At 46.7% G+C, this 20802-nt stretch overlaps 1 protein-coding gene across 1 annotated transcript in view; it reads left to right on the top strand.

Moving 5' to 3' along the window:
• Nucleotides 1-18006, top strand: part of prkg2l (protein kinase cGMP-dependent 2, like) — a 57077-nt gene extending 39071 nt beyond the window's left edge. Inside the window, exons 14-18 of the mRNA XM_078199295.1 lie at nt 2461-2624; nt 9039-9161; nt 11687-11749; nt 14059-14125; nt 16607-18006. Of these exons, the coding sequence (XP_078055421.1) occupies nt 2461-2624; nt 9039-9161; nt 11687-11749; nt 14059-14125; nt 16607-16702 (513 nt within the window). The 3' untranslated portion in view covers nt 16703-18006. The remainder of the gene's footprint in view (nt 1-2460; nt 2625-9038; nt 9162-11686; nt 11750-14058; nt 14126-16606) is intronic.
• The last annotated feature ends 2796 nt before the right edge of the window (nt 18007-20802 follow it).

The raw sequence follows: 20802 nt of genomic DNA, 5'->3' as shown, positions 1-20802 counted from the left end.
CCTCCCAGGCCGCATCTGACCATGTTATTCACCCACTAGGATATTGGAACATAAGACCCTGGAGCAGGACTACACCGTTCGGCCCTCTAACCCGCTCCACCAATCAATGTGATTATGGCTGAACTTTGACTTCGATCCACCTGCCCGCCCACTCCCCATAATGGTTTGATTCCCTGAGAGGCCAAAACATCTGTCCATCAAACAGCTGCAGCCTCTTTCCAACACTGATATCTGGAGAGAGCTTTCCTTCGTTCAAACCTAAGGGCAAAGATAATTTGAAGTTAGAATTGCCAACCCTGATTGCTTGCGTTCATAGAATCCCTACAGTGCAGAAAGAGGTCATTCAGCCCATCGTGTCTGCACCGACCACAATCCCACCCAGGCCCTATTCCCGTAACCCCACATGTTAATCCCCCCTGACACTAGGATCAATTTAGCATGGCCAATGTACGTAACCAGCACGTCTTTCAGACTACGGGAGGAAACCCTCACAGACACGGGGAGAATGTGCAAACTCCACACAGACAGTGACCCAAGCCGGGAATCGAACCCCAGTCCCTGGCACTGTGAGGCAGTAGTGCCAACCACTGTGCCACCGTGCCACCTGGAGTGTTGATGAGCTTGTATGTTCAGTTCTGAACAGATCTGGCCAAGACCTGTCCATCGTACAACAGAGGGAGCTGGATTCAGTTTGGGGTGTGGTAACTAGTCAGAAATTCTGTTCACACTGCGGACAGGAACACTAACATTTCCCAGTCCATCGAATTCACTGCCACTGTCTACATTTGCAACGTGTCCATTAGTTTCCAGGCAACATCTCATCATTAGCTGTGCACAATTTGATGCTGCGTTGGATTTTCACCCTGTGCAATGTCAAAGCCAAGTGAAGTGCCTGTTTCACAGTGCGGGGCTCCAGCAAGCAGTGAGGACCCAGCTGTAGGGTCCCAGTAATTTCCAGGAGCAATTCAATCTCCGCAGAGCTGTCAGTATTTACATTGCTTTCAGCCAGGGAAGGCCTATCCCCCAAGACCTCACAGCTCCACATTGCCCAGTTATGTGGGTTGGAAGCTGCAGCATGTTTCCTTTTTAGATAAACCTCCTTAAAATCCACATTGTGAGCAGAACACAGAAGCTTTCATCGTCCACACAATGCGGGGAGTAAATGTGAAAACTGCCCATGCGGCAGAAATTCTGCTGGAATTGCCGGTCAGTCTTTGTTCTGAAATGATGGAGTGTAAAATTAGAGCAACTGTTCCCAGCGGCCAGAAAACACAGAGGTGAAAGATCACTGGGAAAATGAGCGGAGAGGGCTATGCGGAGAATGTTCCAGTGCCTCACTGGGTTGCCCTCTGATCTTTGAGTCTGGCGGTTGTGGGTTGAAATGCTACTCTGGAAACACAGAAACTAGAAGCAGGAGGAGACCATTCGGCCCTTCGAGCCTGCTCCACCATTCATCTTGATCATGGCTGATCATCAAATTCAATATCCTGATCCCTCCTTCCCCCCATATCCCTCAATCCCTTTAGCCCCAAGAGCGATATCTAATTTCTTCTTGAAATCAGACAACATTTTGGCCTCAACTACATTCTGTGGGAGTGAATTCCACACATTCACCACCCTCTGGGTGAAGACATTTCTCCTCACCTCAGTTTTAAAAGGTTTATCCTCAAACTATGAACCCTAGTTCACTAGAGACTGAAACAATGAAATCTCGGCTGCCTTTTTAATGAGATGTTAGTTCAAGGCGCTGACTGTTCCAGGTGTCTGTAACAGATCCCCTCTCTCTCTTTCCCACCCCTTTTCCTCTCTCTCTGCATTTTGCCCTTCTTCCACCTCTCTCCCTCTCTCCATCCCACTCAAAGGGCTGTGAATCTTTACAATCCTTTAGTGCAGAGAGTACTGGGTGCTCCATCGCTGAATATATTTAAGGCTGGGATAGGCAGGGAGTGTATGAGAGAGTGGAGAAGAAGCCCAGAGTAGCCACGACTGTAATCAATGGTGGAGCAGGCTCACTATGATCTCGTCCTGCTCCTAACTCTTACATTTTTATGTTCTTTTACCCCTCTCTCTCTTTCTAACCCCTTTCTCCATCTCATTTCTGCCCTTTTCTCCCTCTTCTCTCCACTTCCTCCCTTTCTTTCAACTCTCCCTGTCTCTCGCTCTGCATCCTCCCGCCTCTCCTTCACACTCTGTCCCTCCTCTTCCTCTCTTCCTCCCTCCTTCCCCACCTCTCCCTCCCGCCCTGCCTCCCCTTCCCCCTCCCCCTCCCCCTCCCTCCCCCTCCCCCTCTCCTCTCCCCCTCCCCCTCCCCCTCTCCTCTCCCCCTCCCCCCTCCCTCTCCCTCTCCCTCCCCCCTCCCCCTCCCCCCTCTCCTCTCCCTCTCCCCTCCCTGTCCCCCTCGCTCCCTCTCTCTCTCCCTCCCCCTCCCCCTCCCTCTCTCCCTCTCCCTCTTCGCATTAGGCTGATTTTGGTTTTGCGAAGAGGATTGGCCTCGGCAAGAAGACGTGGACATTCTGTGGAACTCCGGAGTATATTGCTCCAGAGATCATCATGAACAAGGGGCACGACTTTGGGGCAGACTATTGGTCTCTGGGAATCCTGGTCTTTGAACTGCTGACTGGAAAGTGAGTATTGAAGCAAAGTGTCGATCTGACAGCAACAGCGCAGGAAGCACTGGCACACCCCTCAAGGCAGAGGGGCAAATCCTCACTTTATTGGATAGTTTAAACAGGTGCCCCCTGGTGTGTTTTATGGTGACAGAGGTTGGCAGTGGGATCTTCCAGCCGGTCTCAATGCCGGGAACGCGCCTTGGGGGAGCTACCGTCGCGGGAAGATCACACCGAGAAGGGCCAGAAAATTCAGCCCCCTGTTTTTAGAGTTCATAGAATCCTACAGTGCAGAAGGAGGCCATTCAGCCCATCGAGTCTGCACTGACAACAATCCCACCCAGACCCTATCCCTGTAACCTCAGGTATTTACCCTGCTAGTCCCCCTAACCTACACATCTTGTGACACTAAGGGGCAATTAAGCATGGCCAATTAACCGAACCCGCACATCTTTGCAGAGCGTTATGGCACAGAAGGAGGCCACTCAGCCCATCCTTAAAAGGGCAACCCTGTCATTAACATACGTTCATGTCACAGCGGTGGTTAAATATAAAACTTTTTGTTATGTTGTGTTATGTTGGAGTGATATTGAGGGAAAATGTCTTGTGGTTATATTGGAATGAGCAGTCAGGAGTTACACCTTCACTGGACACTTACATCAGCACAGTGTACTCACCCTGTGCACCGACTGGAATCAACCATCTCACATTCACAATGAAGAGTTCCTGCCTGCCAGCCACTGCAGTTTTACACTGATATTTTCTTTAGCTCTGCTGCCTCACAGCACCAGGGACCCGGGTTCGATTCCAGCTTGGGTCACTGTCTGTGTGGAGTTTGCACGTTCTCCCCGTGTCTGCGTGGGTTTCCTCCGGGTGCTCCGGTTTCCTACCACAGTCCGAAAGACGTGCTGGTTAGGTGCATGGGCCATGCTAAATTCTCCCTCAGTGTACCCGAACAGGCGCCGGAGTGTGGCAACTAGGGGATTTTCACTTTAACTTTTAAGAGGTGATGTTGCTCGTTTAGAGGGCTGGTGCAAACCTGATGGGCCAAATGGCCTCCACCTGCGCTGTAACAGTTCTGAGGTAGGCCTTCACTGAGCATGTTTGGATTTGGGACGATGGGATTGTGGAAGAAACGCGGGGTTTAATATTATTCGTAAGTTATGGCTTTGATTTTACTTCCACTTGGCAAAGGAGACGGGTCCATCAGATGATTCGTTCCAACAACATTGATGTCACTGGGTCATGCGTTTTGTCATTAGCCAAACGAGGGGGATTGCCACAAACAATTCTGTGAAGATAGAATCTCTTTAGCATGTTCATTTCATCTTACTGGGAATACAATAACAGATTCTGTTAGTAAAATACTATTTATACAGCAACAGCTTTCCTAATCACTGACTGACAATGAGACATCGACATGTCTTTTGTTGGTCGGTCTGGGTACAGAATAAATTCAGGTAGCATCTTGCGCTGCTCCTTCTCGAAAGCTCCTTCAGCGAGTCGTACATATGATAATCACCTTTCTGTATTTCAGTGAACTAAGTGATTAACATATTCCTTTTCTGAAGTGAAATCTGTTCCTTTTACCCTGAGCTGGGAGGCAGGATGTTAATGTTCTCTTGCTGAAGGATTGGGAAGAGGTTGAACACTGTGGTTACGTTGGGGTTTTATTCTTCAGGGACTGGGGATTACTCTGCTCCATTACTCTGCTACAGTGAATAACTCTTCACTACGGAAGGTTACATTGATTGGGATAGAATTGCTCTCAATGCAGAATTTACTCTTCAACAGAACGCAGTCATCAACACCACAGCAAGAACATTCTCCCTGTGTATGCGTGGGTTTCCTCCGGATGCTCCGGTTTCCTCCCATGGTCCAAAGATGTGCTGGTTATGTACATTGGCCATGCTAAATTCTCCCTCAGTGTACCCGAACAGGCGCCGGAGTGTGACAACTAGGGGAATTTCACAGTAACTTCATCGCAGTGTTAATGTAAGCTTCAATTATGACACTAATAAATAAACTTAACTTTGTCCTTATAGAATCCCTATAGTGCAGAAGGAGGCCATTCAGCCCATCGAGTCTGCACCATCCAGACCCTATCCCCATAACCCCATGCATTTACCCTAGCTAGTCCCCCTGACACTAAGGGGCAACTCAGCATGGCCAATCAACCTAACCCACACATCTTTGGACCATGGGAGGAAACCGGAGCACCTGGAGGAAACCCATGCAGACATGGGGAGAACGTGCAAACTCCGCACAGACAGTGACCCGAGGCCGGAATCGAAAGTCAGTCTGCACAGAAACAGGCCATTCAGGCCATCTGTCTCCCATGTTGAAGCTCCACAAGAGCCTCCTCCCACCCCACCACCATACCCTTCCTTTCTCTCTTATCTATTTATCGAGCTTTCCCCTTAAATATGTCTGAACTTTTTGTCTCAAACACCCTCTGTTGTAGCGAGTTTCGCATTCTCACCATTCTCTGGCATTTTCTAGAAAGCCACCTGATTCAGCTAACCAATCAGCTTGGCATTCGACGCGGGAGATCTATTTGCTTTTTTTGCACTGCAATTATTTTACTTGTTGGAAAAAATATGGCTTCAAGACGAAGGCTGGTGATTTATTGGCAATCACACGACAGAGATGAGCTTGAAGCTTGTTTCTGGAGTTCAGTTGGGAACTCAGTTTTCAAGTAAAATAATGACTATATTTATAATTGTTATACTTAATAAAGTTAAACATCCCATGGGTGGCTCACCCTCTCGATTACCAAACAGAATTTGACATCGAGCCACATTAGGAGATATTGGAAAAGGCGACCTGTAGCTTTGTCAAAGAGGTAAGTTTTGAAGAAAGTCTTAAAGTGGAAGAGAGAGGATGGAGAGTTTTAGAGAGGGAACTCCAGAGCTCAGGGTTTAGTCAGCTCAGGGCAGGGCCACCCACAGTGACATGCATGAACAATGTTTGAGTTGGGAGAAACCAATGGTTCCATCAGTGAATAGATCTCCCAGCACAATAATAATTTACTCACAAAAAGGGCTATGGTGGAAGAATCAATCCAGACTGGTCTTTAGGTTCAAATTGGTTTAGACCATAAGACATAGAATCATAGAAATCATAGAAACCCTACAGTGCAGAAGGAGGCCATTCGGCCCATCGAGTCTGCACCGACCACAATCCCACCCAGGCCCTACCCCCACATATTTACCCGCTAATCCCTCTAACTACGCATCTCAGGGACAATTTGTAACCTGGCCAATCAACCTAACCCGCACATCTTTGGACTGTGGGAGGAAACCGGAGCACCCGGAGGAAACCCACGCAGACACGAGGAGAATGTGCAAACTCCACACAGACAGTGACCCAATCCGGGAATCGAACCCAGGACCCTGGAGCTGTGAAGCAGCAGTGCTAACCACTGTGCTAGGAGCAGAATTAGGCCACTCGGCCCATCGAGTCTGCTCCGCTATTCAATCATGGCTGATATTTTTCTCATCCCCATTCTCCTGCCTTTTCCCCATAACCCCTGATCCCCTTATTAATCAAGAACCTACCTATCTCTGTCTTAAAGACACTCAATGACCTGGCCTCCACAGCCTTCTGCGGCAAAGAGTTCCACAGATTTACCACTCTCTGGCTGAAGAAATTCCTCCTTATCTCTGTTTTAAAGGATTGTCCCTTTAGCCTGAGGTTGTGGCCTCTGGTTCTAGTTTTTCCTCCTAGTGGAAACATCCTCTCCACGTCCACTCTATCCAGGCCTTGCAGTATCCTGTAAGTTTCAATAAGATCCCCCCTCATCCTTCTAAACTCCAACAAGTACAGATCCAGAGTCCTCAACCGTTTATTGTAAGATACTTCCCCAGTGCAACTGACCTACAAGAAGCTCCACCTTCAAGGTGTTCCAGCTGTTTCCATGTGTAGTACAATCAATGTCACATGTTTAACTAGCAATTCTCTTCACAACATCATTGCCACACACTGTGACGAGTCGTATATTGACAGCATTCTCTCCAAGTACCTCCTGATTTACTTATGGACATCCAACAACATATTGAGAAATGTTGCACAGAATTTTCCTCACAGTGAATTATCATATAAGAACATAAGAACATAAGAAATAGGAGCAGGAGTAGGCCATCTAGCCCCTCGAGCCTGCCCCGCCATTCAATAAGATCATGGCTGATCTGACGTGGATCAGTACCACTTACCCGCCTGATCCCCATAACCCTTAATTCCCTTACCGATCAGGAATCCATCCATCCGCGCTTTAAACATATTCAGCGAGGTAGCCTCCACCACCTCAGTGGGCAGAGAATTCCAAAGATTCACCACCCTCTGGGAGAAGAAGTTCCTCCTCAACTCTGTCTTAAACCGACCCCCCTTTATTTTGAGGCTGTGTCCTCTAGTTTTAACTTCCTTATTAAGTGGAAAGAATCTCTCCGCCTCCACCCTATCCAGCCCCCGCATTATCTTATAAGTCTCCATAAGATCCCCCCTCATCCTTCTAAACTCCAACGAGTACAAACCCAATCTCCTCAGCCTCTCCTCATAATCCAAACCCCTCATCTCCGGTATCAACCTGGTGAACCTTCTCTGCACTCCCTCCAATGCCAATATATCCTTCCTCATATAAGGGGACCAATACTGCACACAGTATTCCAGCTGCAGCCTCACCAATGCCCTGTACAGGTGCATCAAGACATCCCTGCTTTTATATTCTATCCCCCTCGCAATATAGGCCAACATCCTATTTGCCTTCTTGATCACCTGTTGTACCTGCAGACTGGGCTTTTGCGTCTCCTGCACAAGGACCCCCAGGTCCCTTTGCACGGTAGCATGTTTTAATTTGTTTCCATTGAGATAGTAATCCCATTTGTTATTATTTCCTCCAAAGTGTATAACCTCGCATTTCTCAACGTTATACTCCATTTGCCATATCCTCGCCCACTCACTCAGCCTGTCCAAATCTCTCTGCAGATCTTCTCCGTCCTCCACACGATTCACTTTTCCACTTATCTTTGTGTCGTCTGCAAACTTCGTTACCCTACACTCCATCCCCTCCTCCAGATCATCTATATAAATGGTAAACAGTTGCGGCCCGAGTACCGATCCCTGCGGCACGCCACTAGTTACCTTCCTCCAACCGGAAAAACACCCATTTATTCCGACTCTTTGCTTCCTGTCGGATAGCCAGTCCCCAATCCACTTTAACACACTACCCCCAACTCCGTGTGCCCTAATCGTCTTCAGCAGCCTTTTATGGGGCACCTTATCAAACGCCTTTTGGAAATCCAAAAACACCGCATCCACCGGTTCTCCTCCATCAACCGCCCTAGTCACATCTTCATAAAAATCCCAACATGTTCGTCAAGCACGACTTTCCCCTCATGAATCCATGCTGCGTCTGATTGATCGAACCATTTCTATCCAGATGCCCTGCTATCTCCTCTTTAAAAATGGATTCCAGCATTTTCCCTACTACAGACGTTAATCTGACCGGCCTATAGTTACCCGCCTTTTGTCTCCTTCCTTTTTGAAACAGCGGCGTAACATTAGCCGTTTTCCAATCAACCGGCACTACCCCAGAATACAACGAGTTTTGATAAATAATCACTAACGCATCCACTATTACCTCTGACATTTCTTTCAATACCCTGGGATGCATTCCATCCGGACCCGGATGGAATGCATCCCAGGGTATTGAAGAAGGAATTGGAAATAGTTTCCAAGCAGAGAAAGAACCCCCTGCCCCACCACCACAGACCCTGACATTCCAGGCCATATCACCATAGTAACCAGAGAGGAAATGGTGCTAAGGATGAGGAGCAACATTTCAGCTGTTGTGATGAAGAGGATTGTAATGAGGCTCTCAACTCCTTCAGATACAGACATGTTTTGTGTGTTTTTCCAATACCAACACCATTCGCATATTTTCTTTATTAAACACCCTTGTTGGTAACTTGTTGTTTTTGTATTTACCATGAACCTTATTGACCGCTCATGTGTTACTCAGCTGAGATTAATCGAATTGCCCAGTTACAGCATAGTGGCACAGTGGTTAGCACTGCTGCCTCACAGCGCCAGGGACCCAGGTTCAATTCCGGCCTCGGGTCACTGTCTGTGCGGAGTCTGCACATTCTCCCCGTGTCTGTGTGGGTTTCCTCCGGGTGCTCAGGTTTCCTCCCACAATCCAAAGATATGTGGGTTAGGTTGATTGACCATGCTAAATTGACCCTAGTGTCAGGGGGTTAGCAGTGTAAATATGTGGGGTTATGAGAATAGGGCCTGGGTGGGATTGTGGTCGGTGCAGACTCAATGGGCCGAATGGCCTCCTTCTGCACTGTAGGGATTCTATGATGATACGTAGCTCTGTCGCCTAAACACAGGCCCAAGCTGATTAATGATCCAATCTTTCTGTCTCTCCAGTCCTCCATTTACAGGGCCTGATCCAATTCAAATTTACAACATGATTTTGAGAGGAATGGAGAAAGTGGACTTTCCCAAGCGAATTTCAAAGCGACCCGAGGATTTGATCAGGAGACTGTGCAAGTAAGTGGCAAATATGACCCTTCATTACAACAAGATGCTCAATACCAATAGGTGGAACATGGCTATTCCTAAAGAGATCCATCTGTTAGCCAAGCATTTTAATCCTTCATAATTTTATATCTTAGTTTTGATAAGCCTTTGCCGCATTTACTAAATCTGGGGAGTGTCCACATTCTTCCTTTGTGAAGACTGAGGTGAAGAATCCATTTAAACTGTTTATCATTTCTTGTATATTATTGATAAATTTATTAAATCTACCCCCTAATGGGCCATCCTAACCTTGAACTTCCCAACTGGTCTCACATTCCTTCCACCTTCCTGTGTAACACCAAATTCTTCTCTTCCTTTTTCCAATTCCTTCTTCAGCTAATGTTGGGGGAGGCTGTGGTTTTGTCATTAGACTGGTATTCCAGAGACCCCAGGGTAATGATCTGAGGAACTGGCTTCAATGGCAAATGTTGAAAAATGGATTCAATAAATGTATGGAGTTAAGAATCTACTGATGACCACGAAACCATTGTCTATTGTTGTAAAAACCCATCTGGTTCACTGATCTCCTTCAGGGAAGGAAATCTGCCGTCCTTACCCGGTCTGGCCCACATGTGACTCCAGAGCCACAGCAATGTGGTTGACTCTGAAATGGGCTCGTAAGCCACTCAGTTCAAGGGCAATTCAGGATCTGCAGTAAATGCTGGACCTGCCAGCGACGCCCACATCCCCATGAACAAATAAACAGAAATCCCAGTCATTGTGTTTTTGAGAGTGTTTCTGCTTTGTTTAAGTTCCATCCTGATTCACCAATCGCGGTTTGTGACTCATCTCGTAAAGGAGGCGGGAAAACATTCTGGGGGAGATTCTCCCAAAAACATTCTAAGTGTCGAATTCACGTTAGAACTGGAGTAAATCATGCTGTTTTTTCAGCGGAAGTTTTAAAATGAATCTCCCGCACTCTGTGCATTGTAAAGTGCATTAGCATGATTCACTCCAGAAATAAATGGGTGTGGTGTCAGTGCTGAGATCGACGCATGCGCAGTGACCCCGCACTGCCGGCCTCCCGATTATTGGCCAGCTCAATCGCTGGCCAGCCCCATGACCCCCGCAAAGCCAGCCTCCACCCGCGCTCCCCCCCCCCCCCCCCCCCCCACCCCCACACCTCTCCCCACGGCCTGATCGCTGGCCTCCCCGACCATACCCGGGCCCAGCCACAACACCCCTCCGATCCCCTCCCCCGACAGTGCCAACTCTCGGCAGTGCCAAACCACACCCCGCCCGCAACCCCAACCCCACCTGCCGTCCCAACCCACCCCGCAGTGCCGACCACCCCCCTCCCCCGCGGTCCCGACTGTCCCCTAGCCTGCCCCGATCGCCGGCCTCCCTCCTTCCCCCACCGATCCTGTCTGCAGAGTGGCAGCGGGAGCCCTCCCACACCCCCAGTGATCGCCCCACCAGGCCCCACCCTCTCCAGGCCCAGGCCCGCTAATTGTATTTAAATGATATTAAAATCCCTTTCTGCATACCGAATGTAGCTCCACGCCTGTTTCTACTGCGGAACTGACTGCGCCAGAAATCGGGAGAGACGCTCGGGGCTGGAGGCCCAGCGGGACGGGAGAATCGCTCCCTCCATCTGCTTTCTGCCGCAGTTTTCCATTGAGTTTGATTTTCTTACCTGGAGTAGGTTTAATGATCAAATGCCCCCAACCTCACTCACCCCCCCCTCCCCCACCCATTCCTGACACATGTATCAGTCCCAACAAGTGGATTGGAATCATTGAACAGAATCATAGAATCCTCACAGTGCAGAAGGAGGCCATTCGGCCCATTGAGTTTGCACCAACCACAATCCCATCCAGGCCCTATCCTCATAACCCCACATATTTACCCTGCTAATCCCCCTAACACTAGGGTCAATTTAACATGGCCAATCAACCTCATTGAGTCATAGAGGTTTACAGCATGGAAACAGGCCCTTCAGCCCAACTTGTCCATGCCGTCCCGTTTTTTAAACCCCTAAGCTAGCCCCAATTGCCCACGTTTGGCCCATATCCCTCTATATCCTCCTTACCCATGTGACTGTCTAAATTATTTTTAAAAGACAAAATTGTACCCATCTCTACTACTACCTCTGGCACTCCAGACACTCACCACCGTCTGTGTGAAAAAATTGCCCCTCTGGACCCTTTTGTATCTCTCCCCTCTCACCTTAAACCTATGCCCTCTAGTTTTAGACTCCCCTACCTTTGGGAAAAGATATTGACTATCTAGCTGATCAATGCCCCTCATTATTTTAGAGACCTAACCTGCACATAGAATGAGGGACTCCAGTTTTGCCTAACCTGCTGTATGTTTCCAACATTTTTTTGTGTTGAATTGGACTTTAGTTTTGTTCGATGTGTTTCGAAGGGAACGATTTTGCTATTTAATTGTCTTCAGATTTTGATGTGTTTTCACGATGAATGAATTATAATTTTGAAACCGATTCATTAATTGCGATCATATTTTAACATATTTGTTTGCTAATTGTGCAGAGTTAATCCAACAGAGAGGTTAGGAAACAAGAAAAATGGAATAAATGATATTCGGAAAAACAAGTAAGTGAGCAGACAATTAAAGGGTGTGTTGAATGGATATTGCTGCGGTAATTAAGGTGTTGGTGGGAGACCAGCTCATGGAAATCTAGAACTTTCTCCCCCAAAACGCTGCTGAACCTGGGAGCCAATGGAAATCTTTAAAACTGGGAATGTTAGATTAGTGTTGGCTCGGGGTTATTACAGGTCAAAGAACAAATACAGATAACTGGAGTTCAGATGCAGCCAAGATTGAATTTAATGATGGAATGGGTTTGAGAAGCTGAATCATAGAATTCCTACAGTGCAGAAGGAGGCCATTTAGCCCATCAAGTCTGCACCAACTCTTCAACAGAGCATCTTACCCAGGCCTTATCCCCGTAACCCCACGTATTTATCCCACTGATCCCCCTAACCTGCACATTTCGGGACATGAAGGGGTAATTTAGCATGGCCAATCCACCTAGCTTGTACATCTTTGGAGTATGGAAGGAAACTGGAGCACCTGGAGGAAACCCACACAGATATGGGGAGAACGTGCAAACTCCACACAGTGACCCAAGTCAGGAAATGAACCTGGGTCCCTGGCGCTGTGAGGCAGTAGTGCTAACCACTGTGCCACCCAATGGCCTCCTGTTGCTGTGAATGGATTGGACTGGGTGACCACCACACACCTGCGCAATGGACAGCTGAATGTGTTGAGTGTCGCTGGTTGGCTGACGAGAAGATGTTTACAGTATGGTTTCCTCCCATAGTCCAAAGTCATCCGGAGCTGGTATCGAACACTAACAATACTCAGCCTCTCTGTATCTCAGGCACGTCGCTGACAATATTCCCAGTGGCTAGCAAATCCTGGGACAGTGTGTGTGGTGGGATTTACATTCTGAGTGGCCAGTGGGCAAGGGTCAACACTGACAACCACAGACTCCATAAAATGATCCCTTTACCCGTTCCTGTGCTGGGAATGAATGGGAGCAAAATCCATAAATCCCGCGGGAATGGTAATCTTCACCTTGATCATCATGAAAATTCACCATAAAAGAATTAAAATGTGAAAGATTACAGATGTGACCACCAGCATGGGACAACCATATACAGGTAAATCCAGTGGGGAATTCAGGAGAAAGGTCTTTACGCAGAGAGTGGTGAGAATGTGGGACTCACTATCACACAGAGTGGATGAGGTGAGTAATATAGATATATTTCCAGGGAATCTGGACAAACACATGAGGGAGAAAGGAACAGAAGACTATGCAGATAATGGCCCAGATGGGCTGAATGGCCTGTGTTTCTGTGCTGCAAAAGTTGGACTAATCCAGATGAGAATCACTCGACGTTCTGAGGAATTAACAGAAAAGAAATTCAGTCAAAATCAATCGCCAAACATGTCATGAGCCAAATCTATTCAATAAATCCTTCTCGGGGAAAGGGACAAAAATGTGAAAATAAAGGGGGTTATTGAGAGGAAATTACCATCGATGCCGTGGGCGGCACGGTGGCACAGTGATTAGCACTGCTGCCTCACTGCATCAGGGATTCAGGTTGGATTCCTGGCTTGGGTCACTGTCTGTGTGGAGTTTGCACATTCTCCCGTATCTGCGTTGGGGTTTCCTCCGGGTGCTCCGGTTTCCTCCCATAGTCCAAAGATGTGCGGGTTAGGTGGATTGGCCATGGTGAATTGCCCCTTAGTGTCGGGGGAACTAGCTAGGGTAAAATGCATGGGGTTATGGGGATAGAGCCTGGGTGGGATTGTAGTAGGTGCAGACTTGATGGGCTGAATGGCCTCCTTCTGCACTGTAAGATTCTATGCCGGAGAACTGGCAGAAAGACAGGTGACAGGCTGTTAATGTGCTAACACCCATCATGGAGTTGGGGAGGGAGTGAATGTGAAAGTTGTATTTACTCTCATTTTAATTCAAATCTGCCCCTTTCCTAAAAAAGTTGTGATTCTGATCTCCACTCACTGCCCTGTCAAAAAATAATTCTTGCTGTGAAGCATTTGAAAGTATTTGGTGTTCCTCTGCTCTGCCTGTTGGCCCTGTGTCAATAAATTGGATTTGTCTTTTTGAACTGAACTGTAACTTTTGTTCAGGGAAGGTGTTCAGGGAAGTTCAACACGGAGTCCTAACGCTTCCTGGTATTCTGTTATCCATTTCGTAAAGCTTTGATATTCAGTGGAACACAAGTCTTAATCTGCACATTGTCCTCAGAGTGGGTTTCATCCCTCCCTTTCTAACTGAGAGTTGCCACATCACTGATATCAACAAAATAAATGACCCATCTTTAATAATCACAGCACAAATTCACAGTGAGATTCATTCACTTTGTTTCAGATGGTTCCAAGGCTTTGACTGGGAAGGGCTCAGGACTCGGAAGATGCAGTCTGTTCTTCGCAGGGAGGTAATGATAACTTTATAAATGGTTCCCAGTTGGGTGTACTCCCCAGGAGCCTTCACGTTTCTCAGTTAAGGTTAATCAGAATGCTGATAAAACAATAGATGTTTTCTTTCTACGTGTGTGAGGCGCAGCATGGTCAGTGCCAAGGGGTCTAATGCCTTTGGGGGGAATTCTCCCGTCCCGCCCGCCATGGGAATCGTAGCAGGTGGAGGGGCGAATCACGCAAAGGTCCATTGACCTTGGGTGGGATTCTCCGGTTTTGGGTTGAGCGCAGCCAGAGAATCCCACCCTTTATTTCTTCCTTCAAGAGCAACAGAGCAGAATAAATCTGGGCATTTATTCTGACATCATACTGGTTTAAAACATCTCTTTTTATAGCCTGTTCCTTTCATTGGCAGACTTGAATCTCCTTTTCTTGGATTGGCTCCTCTTCCCTAAGACCATAAAATATAGGAGCAGAATTAGGCCATTTGGCCCATCGAGTCTGCTCCGCCATTCAACCATGGCTGATAAATTTCTCAACCCTATTCCCACGCCTTTTCCCCTGTAACCTTTGATCCCCTTACCAATCAAGAACCTATCTATCTCTGTCTTACATATACTCAATGAGTTGGCCTCCACAGCCTCTTGTGGTAACGAATTCCAAAGATTCACCACCCTCTGGCTGAAGAAATTCCTCCTCATCTCAGTTCTAAAGGAACGTCCCTTTAGCCTGAGGCTGTGCTGTCGGATCCTAGTCACTCCGACTAATGGAAACATCTTCCCCACGTCCACTCTATCCTGGCCTCTCAGTATTCTGTAACTTTCAATGAGATCCCGCCCCCCCTCATCCTTCTAAACTCCACTGAGTATAGACCCAGAGTCCTCAAATGCTGCTCATACGACAAGCTTTTCATTTCCCACCTGCCCCAGTCTTCCCCTTCAGTGACTTTCCATCATTTAAAGGCCGCACTTACCCTGCGCCTGTCTCTCTCCCGTTAATCTGCCTGCTTGCTGGGTGAAAGTTACAAAGCTTTGTCACTGCCTTCTTGTTTCTCATGCTGTGACAATCAGAGGTGGTCTTCTGATTGGCTGTCAGAATCCCATTCACAATGCACCGTAGTCCATTCTCAAACTTTATCCCACATTATTCGCCCTATTCTGCAGACTAATGTCAGGGTGCCGGATCAGGAACTCCAAGGTATATTGTGAAGCCAGACTAGACCCCAACAAGTTTTCTATTTTGGCATAAATGTGAGGAAAGGATGCTTGGCTCCCGGAGTAATTCCACTGAGAAATTAGAGCTCTTTTATCAAAACAAGCTTTCTTCAAAACACAGTTTAAGAATAACCCTAACAAAATAAAACTGTTTAACTCTTAACCATTGAACAATCTTTAAACATGAAAAGAAATAACTCTTAACTTCTAACTTATCACTATTCAGTTCCAATTAAGCAATATTTCTCTTATAGACTTAAATCCCACTTTAAAAATAGTTAGCAAATCCAGGCAGACTTGCTCTTACCTTTGTTAACAGCTTTGGAGCTTCCAGAGAGATTTTGTAGAGAGAGTGAGAGCTGTTTTGTGAGCTGCTGTCTTTAAACAGCCCTCTCCAGTAACTCATCACAGAAAGCTGTTTTTCTCAGTTATTAACCTAACTCCTTCCATTTCTACTATCACATGACTATATGACCCTAACACACCTTTCCAATACTTTAATCAAGGAAACACCTCAACAGCTCTTCTTTGACAAACAAAAGCTCATTAAGCCTTCTGCTAAATAAACACTTGCATGGTTAAAAATGAATGATTATCCTGCTTCCCAGCATCTGCCGTATCCCTTCCAAACAAACCGACTGCTTGTAACAAAACACTGAATCCTAAAGCAGTGCTCCCTTAAAGATAAAATATATTAATAGCATAGTATCATCACACGAAGCTGACTTTTAACCTGCCAATCTGCCCCATCCTTCACCCCAACGGGGAAAGGTCCATGGGCGGTAAGAATGGGAGAGATTCCTGCTCAGCCATGCGATGGAAAGAACATTGGCATCTCAATCGTCACTGTCCAGAGCTCCATATACAACATTGGTGTAAAAGGTGCACGGTAACCTGGACAACCTGGGTGAACTGTTAACATCACAATCTTTCCTATTAACCCTTTAGTGGATCAATGTGGAATTCGCTACCCCAAAGTGCGGTGGATGCTCAGACAGAGAGTAAATTTAAGGAGGAGTTAGACAGATTTTTAATTGGTAATGGGTTGAAAGGTTATGGGGAGAAGGCAGGAAAATGGGGATGAGGAGCATATCAGCCATGATCGAATGGCGGAGCGGACTCAATGGGCCGAATGGCCTAATTCTATTCCTATATCTTATGAACTTATGATTGAATCCCCCCCTTAATTTTACACATTCCAGGGAATACAAGCGTAGTCCATGCTCCCTGTCCCCACAATCTAACCCTTTCTCGCCCCGCCGATCTTTTTCTCACTTCTTGCTTCAGTTCAAAGGTCCAGTGGATCACAGCAACTTCGACAGTTTCACCCCAGAGACCGATGAGCCTTCGGATGAGTTCTCCGGCTGGGACGAAGATTTCTGAGGAATGATCCCCATGCCCTGGGATATTTCTGGGATGAAAGACAAAAAAATTCAGGAATCTCGGTGGAGACAGAATCTTCCTATGATCCGCTTCTTCTCTTTTTTGATAAACAAACTCCTCAACCCATTCACCGTCTGAAGGTTGTGTTCAGGTTGGATGTTCCTGGAGTTTGGGAGTCTTGCCTGCCCCGGGGAGGCAATGAGAAAGGTGGGACTCTATGGACATGGGTGTAAGGAGCAAGGCGAGAGATGTCCCTCGGTACTGCAGTCGAGACACCTTCGCTTGCTGTGTGAGTTGTCCCAGATAATGGGGGAAAGCTTCCTGTGTCAGTGTAACAATTTTAATCAGGAATTTCCTGATTAAGGGCCCATTAAAAGATGTCCCCGATTAAGGGCAAATTGATGGTCCAATGAGGAAGCCCCATGCTCTGTACTTAAACAGGAGTGTCAGTTCCTCTGGCACTCCGGATGGAGACTGTTTACTGAAAACACTTTGTGTTGTTGGATCTTGTAAATAAAGGAATTTTGGTGATGGGATTTCCACCTCCGAGGACTTATTACAGTCAGTTACTCCATCTCCCCTAACGATACTGTGAACAGGAGGCATGCTCTATGAGCAAAGGGCAGGTGCTGGAAAGTGAGTACTAATCCTCAGTGGTTACTGACCCCGTCAAAAATGCCAATAACTCCTTTGCCGAAAATGTAGACAGTGGCACGGTGGAAAAAATATTGGTGTAATTGTTGTGAAGCTTAAAGGACAAAAGTTACAGTTCAGTTCAAAAAGACAAATCCAATTTATTGACACAGGGCCAACAGGCAGAGCAGAGGAACAGGAACGTGGCCATTCAGCCCCTCGAGCCTGTTCTGCCATTCGTTTAGATTATGGCTGATCTGTATCTTAACTCCGTCGAGCTGCCTTGGATCTGTAATCTGTCACGCCCTGACCCTGTTAAGAATTGTTCACCTCAAACTTCAGATTTTCACCTGACCCTCCAGTCCCGACAGCTTTAGAAAGAGAGAGTTCCCGGCAAATTTTCCTCCTCAGTGTTGGTTTTTTTAAATATATTGTGCATTATTTACATTATCTTTCATTAACTAAAGCAAGGCGTTGGTGATTAGATATGTTGGAATATGCATCGGATCAAATCACAGATGATCAGTGTGTAACCAGGGGTAATCCCTGTGGCTGCAGTTCGATTTAAGGCCTTTGTAAATGTTTCATTTCTTCACCCATTCAATGACTATGTGACTTAAGATGTTAAAATGTTTAACATTTTGTTAGAAACAAATAAACTTTTAACAGTTGAAGTTCTCTCCTATTTCTGTGCAGTGACAAGCTGTGTGGAGTCACTGTGGAATGTGTGGACTCAGGAGTCTATAATCTGTAAACATGGTGTGATCTACATCGAGACCTAGCAACCTGGCCCTGGGGTCTGGGCTTCAGCCCCGGCCTGGAGCCAAGGAGGGGCCTCAAGAATAATTGAACATGTTTTTATTTATTCTTGGGATGTGGGCGTCGCTGGCTAGGCCAGAATTTATTGTCCATCCCTAGCTGCCCTTGAGAAAGTGACCGTGAGCTGCCTTCCTGAAATGCTGCAGTTCATATGGTGTAGGTACACCCACAGTGCTGTTAGGGAGGGAGCTCCAGGATTATAATCCAGTGACAGTGAAGGAACGGCAGTATATTTCCAAATCAGGATGGTGAGTGGCTTGGAGGAGAACCTCCAGGTTGAGGTGTTCCCATGTGTCTGCTGCCCTTGTCCTTCAAGATGGAAGATGTCACGTATTTGGAAGGTGCTGTCTAAGGAGCCTTGGTGAGTTGCTGTGGTGCATCTTGTAGATGGTACACACTGCTGTCACTGTGTGTCTGTGATGGAGGGAGTAAATGTTTGTGGATATGGTGCCCAACTCATATGGGCTTGCTTCGACTGGATGGCGTTAAACTTCCTGACCCATTGTTGGAACTGCTCTCATCCTGATTACACACACACACAATCCGATCCGGATTAGACACACAATCCGATCCAGATTACACACAACCCGATCCGGATTAGACACACAATCCGATCCAGATTACACACAACCCGATCCGGATTAGACACACAATCCGATCCAGATTAGACACACAATCCGATCCAGATTACACACAACCCGATCCGGATTAGACACACAATCCGATCCAGATTACACACAACCCGATCCGGATTAGACACACAATCCGATCCAGATTACACACAACCTGATCCGGATTAGACACACAATCCGACCCAGATTATGCAGAATCCTATCCGGATTACACTAATTCTCCGGATTACGGTCGGACTCGGAACAAACCCTCATTTAGCGAGTGGCCAATTAGAATTGTGAGTCCAGCATAAAATCCCGAGCAGACTGAGAGCAAAGATCTCCTTCTCCACAAATGAAAGGATTAAAGGAAAAAGTGAGTGAGAAAGAGAGAGAATGAGAGACAGGGAGAAGGAGTGAGAGTGTGCAAGAAGGCTAAAGGTAAAAATATCCCAACTAAACAATCACTTGTTTCATTCTAATATTGAGCTGAACTGACTGAGTCAATTGTGCCATTAGAAATGTAATTAGAATATAACCGTGGAACGATTCCCGATTCTGGCGCCTACTTAATGATCAGCTGACTGTTTCTATAGCGATATCTTATTGACAGAGAAAACAACGAGAGGCCATGTGACCTGGTACCATGACAACAGCATCATAACTGAAGACTCTCAATCAAGATCAGAACACAATATCGGATAAATCGGTGTTTCTGAATTAATGTGCTTTAACCAGAATTCCCAGCGACTGCGTCAGCCCAGAATCTGCGGCAGGTCTTGCAGCAAGTTCACTGCATTGCTGTTACTACTGTGTGGATCTGTGAAGTGGCGGCACAGTGGTTAGCACTGCTGCCTCACTGCACCAGGGACCCAGGTTCGATTCCCAGCTCGGGTCACTGTCTGTGCGGAGTCTGCACGTTCTCCCCGTGTCTGCGTGAGTTTCCTCCGGGAGCTCCGGTTTCCTCCCACAGTCCACAGATGTGGATTGGCCGTGCTAAATTGATCCTTAGCATTCCAGGATGTGCAGGTTAGGGCGATTGGTGAGGTACGTACATGAGGTTGAGGAGATAGAGTCTGGGTAAGGTGCTCTATCAGAGAGTCAGTGTAGACTTGATGGGCTGAATGGCCTCCTTGTGCACTGTAGGGACTCGATGTCAAATCCTACAAGCAGCAAGAGGTTATAAATCAGTGTCAGTCCCACAGAAACGTCACCTCACCCTCAAATTTCCCATTCACTGATTTTTGTTACCTGACTGGAATACTTAGATCTTTTCCCTCAATTATTTTCCCCTTGAGTGACCAAGTAAAGACACAGAGTCGACTCACATTTCACTTAAACAAAACCTTTCTCTTTAACATTTCACAAACCAACACACAACACAAACATATATCAGTCGCAACACTTTAACTTACTCGATTCCATTCACTTAACTTCAACCTGAACTTCGATTCTAACTCTCATTTAACTTTAACTCATTTAACTTTCAGTTTTGACAGAAAACAAATACTACCCGCTTGAGTGAACTGGCCAGGTCCGCTCCCGGTACCTGGTACCGCTCTGGGTACGGATCTTCCTCGTGTCTCTTTGTTCTTCTCTGAAACTGATCTTCAGGGCACACCTCGCAAATGTGATTCTCGAGTTTCTGCTAAGAAAAAGAGTCAAAGTTTTTCTTTTTAATCTTAAACTTTGCACACCCTTCCCAGAAAGTTCACGGATGTCCTTAAGGAGGGAAATCTGTGTCTCTTGCTTCACACGAGCCCTGCATGTGACCCCAGACCCACACCAACCCTTAACTGCCCTCTGGAATGGTTCAGTGAGTGACTCAAATTGTTTCCCAGGGGCAATTAGGGATGGGCAATAAATACAGCCTTGTCGGCTGTATGAAAAATGTGAGGCATGTATGAACATTTTTCACAGCTGATTTTTCCCTCGCTTTTTCAGTTTGAAGGGTTGAGCGGTAAGTGTGAAGTATTAAATATAAATTGACACCATAAATCCTTTCATTCTCATTCTGCAACACACTGTTATCCAGGA

The sequence above is a fragment of the Mustelus asterias genome, chromosome 28 (genome assembly GCF_964213995.1).
Source record: "Mustelus asterias chromosome 28, sMusAst1.hap1.1, whole genome shotgun sequence".
NCBI classification, from domain to species: Eukaryota; Metazoa; Chordata; class Chondrichthyes; order Carcharhiniformes; family Triakidae; genus Mustelus; species Mustelus asterias.
Note: the sequence above shows the minus strand (reverse complement) of the source record. Positions and strands in the feature narration are given on the sequence as shown.